The sequence below is a fragment of the Mauremys mutica genome, chromosome 1 (assembly GCF_020497125.1).
Source record: "Mauremys mutica isolate MM-2020 ecotype Southern chromosome 1, ASM2049712v1, whole genome shotgun sequence".
Taxonomy (NCBI): Eukaryota; Metazoa; Chordata; order Testudines; family Geoemydidae; genus Mauremys; species Mauremys mutica.
Window position 1 is genome coordinate 365,209,175 of NC_059072.1, and position 3,317 is coordinate 365,212,491.

Here is a 3,317-nt window from a genome sequence, read left to right on the forward strand (position 1 = left end):
GTCACAAAAGGGAAAATAGAATGTGTGAAGTAAAATATTTCAAGTATTCCCTATGTGGATTCATTTTTCACTAACCTTCTAGAATGTTCTTGATCTTTCTAGAATCTCTTGGAACCTTCCAGACTTTCTGAGAACTACATTTTCCTGGAACGCCCTAGAATGTGGTCTGCCAGGCCCTGGTGGGTAGATAAGGGGCGGGGCTGGGCCAGTCAGTCAGTGAGATAGAAAAACAAAGTGAAGTGAGAGTCCAGCTGCGATATTGTGAGCCTCATTTTATTGTGTAATTGTGAAGGTGTACCTGTGTTTTTTAAGACTTGAAACGTGTAAGTAGTGCCTAATAAAGAACATATTTAATGAGATTGCCCATTATTTTTTCACTTGAAAATGCCATTGGCCAGTCATTGGATCTGTCTGACGCTGTGCTTCAGTTCCCGAGGGCAAAGGTGAGAAAAGCAACCTTTTGAACGAAAGGACAAGGGTTAACATTCTACAGCTGTCACTGGCTAGGTCTACACTGGGGGGGTCGACCTAAGATACGCAACTTCAGCTACGCAAATAGCGGCGTATCTTAGGTTGATTTACCTGGCCATGAGGATGGCGGCGAGTCGACCACTGCTGCTCCCTCGTCGACTCCTCTTCCGCCTCTCATTGCAGTGGAGTTCCAAGAGTCGACGGCAGAGCGATCGGGGATCGATTTTATCATGTCTACACTAGACGCGATAAAATCAATCCCCGATAGATCGATCATTACCTGCCGATCCGGCGGATAGTGTAGACGTATCCACTGACTGTAACACTATTTTAAAAATGTTTTATTTGTTTATATATGGCATGAATAAATACAGAGGTACAGATCCTAGCGTGCAAATTTATAGTCTTAATCATGCATGCAAATAGTGCATCAAAGTCATGAAATGAGCTACAAATGCAATAGAAAATAAGGTATTCAAAAGTTTAACAAATGCGGAGGGGGTGCCAAAGATGCTCCTTGCCTGGGGTGCCATTGGGTCTAGGATCAGCCCTGTTCACATTGACTGGGGCTGAGACATGGAGATATTTATACTGCTGCCCTGGGAATACCAGAGTGGGGGCTCAGAGCCAGCAGGGAGCCCCAGGGACCTGCTCTGCCTCTATCTCATCCAGACTCGAATGTTAGCAAAGAGCGAGCCGTCAGTGAACCCCCTCACTGCTGAGGAACTCATACCTTGCTGCCACCCATTGTCCTCTGTATCTGTCAGCCTAGGTTATTTTAGGGGATTTAACTGAGGGGCTGGTTGAGTGCTGGGGTTGGGGACGACCCTGCGCTATATAATTCTGAACCCATAACTCCAACCGCACAGGCCTCCTCCTTTTTCAAAGTACAAGACTATGCTGGAAGTACCGGATTACGCTGGCAAGGCATCTCCCCAGCTTCCAAGCCTACACCACCTCACCCTGGGTTCACTGGCTAAGGATAAGCAAATCAAACACACAAGCTTTGAACTGTGAGGGGAAGGCAAGCCCAGGAGAAGGGGCTAGGCAGGTGAAGGCCGAAGTATGGCCTACTGACAAGGCAAGGACAAGGGTTTGTTGTGGGTGCCGAGAGACCAGCCATATAAAAAGGCACTGCCCTCTCAAGAAACCAGTGCTCACCACTTCATAGAGATGTAGGGCTGGAAGGGACCTCGTGAGGCAGGAACAAGTAAACCTAGACCATCCCTGACAGGTGTTTGTCCAGCCTAATCTTCAAAACCTCCAGTGATGGGGATTCCACAGCCTTCCTAGTAACTATTCCAGAGCTTAACTACCCAGAGAGTTAGAAAGTTTTTCATAATATGAAACCTAAAACTCAGATTAAACCCATTGCTTCTTGTCCTACCTTCTGTGGACATGGAGAGCAATTGATCACCAATCTCTTTATAACAGCCCTTTACAGATGTGAAGACTTTTATCAGGCCACCCCTCAGTCTTCTCTTCAGACATAGTGCCATGGCCCTGGGTGTGCAATGAAAAATCCCGGGAGCTGATGATGTCTATTTTGCTACAGAGAATTAAAGTGTTAATTTCCATTTCCGGGTGCCAAGGGGCCCTCTCTTTGCAGTGTGGAAGAAGCCAAACTAGAAAGTTTCCTTGCTCAGCTAGCAGCCCAGCGGGGGCACTCAGCACCATTTCCACTTCTGCGAGAACATGCAGCCCACTTGTACCCGAATCTGCTTGGTTTTCATCCCGTAAACAATGGGGTTTAGCACGGGGGGGATGAGCACGTAGAGATCGGCCAGCAGGATGTGAATGTGACGGGGGACATGATGGCCAAAGCGGTGGGTTAGGAGAGTGAAAAATGCTGGGGTATAAAACAAGATAATGATACAGACGTGGGAGCCACAGGTGCTAAAAGCCTTGAGCCGGGCATCTTTGGTGGGGAGCCTGAAGACAGCTTTGAGGATCAGCACATAAGACACCCCAATAAATATAACATCTAGTATAACGGTTGCAATCGGCACTGCAAAGCCATACCAGATATTGACGGTTATGTCTGCACAGGCCAGTCTGGCCACCCCTATGTGCTCGCAGTATGAGTGTGGTAGGACGTTGCTTCTACAGAAGGGCAGCCATTTGAGCAGAAAGACAGCAGGGACAATTATACAAAAGCTTCTGATGACTATGGCCGTGGCTATTTTCCCAATCTTCGCATTGGTGAGGATAGTCGTGTATCTCAAGGGGTCGCAGATGGCTACGTACCTATCAAATGCCATGGCCAGCAGGATGGCCGACTCGACAACAAACCCAAAGTGAACAAAGAACATCTGGGTGAGGCAGGACTCGAAAGCAATTTCCCTGGCCCTAAACCAGAAGATGGCCAGTATTTTCGGCACTGTAGAAGTAGATAATACTAAATCACTGACTGCTAACATGGAGAGGAAAAGGTACATGGGTTCCTGGAGGCTGCGCTCGGTTGCAATAAGGAATATTAGAACACAGTTCCCTAAAAGAGCAGCAGTGTACATCAAACAGAAGGGGATGGCGATCCAGGTGTGCCAGTCCTCCAGGCCCGGGATGCCGAGGAGGATGAATGTGAGATGACTGAATTTTGTGTTGTTGACAGCAGACATGATGAAGTGTGGGCTCTGCTTGGATGCTAGGCAAAGCTGGAAAGAAACTCAAGGTCAGTATTTGGGGGGTATTGCCCCTTTCACACTCACTTCTCACTCACCTTCTAGAGAGAAATTCACCCCCTGGCGAGAGATTGCACAAGGCCCAGGGCCCTCTCGGCCACCGAAAACAGGTTCTTTTCAGGAAAAAGTGCCAAATATTCACATAACGTGAACTTGAAATGTGCT

General features: G+C 47.8%; 1 protein-coding gene across 1 annotated transcript; it reads right to left on the reverse strand.

Annotated features, from left to right (window-relative positions):
* Positions 1-2,138: 2,138 nt before the first annotated feature.
* On the reverse strand, positions 2,139-3,089 carry LOC123350088 (olfactory receptor 52B2-like). Its single transcript, XM_044988458.1, has one exon. The coding sequence runs from the start codon at positions 3,087-3,089 to the stop codon at positions 2,139-2,141; it is 951 nt and encodes a 316-aa protein (XP_044844393.1).
* Between the last annotated feature and the right edge of the window lie 228 nt (positions 3,090-3,317).

Excerpts from the sequence above, each read along its gene's own strand:
- LOC123350088 (XM_044988458.1), bottom strand. The coding sequence starts at position 3,089 with ATGTCTGCTGTCAACAACACAAAATTCAGTCATCTCACATTCATCCTC.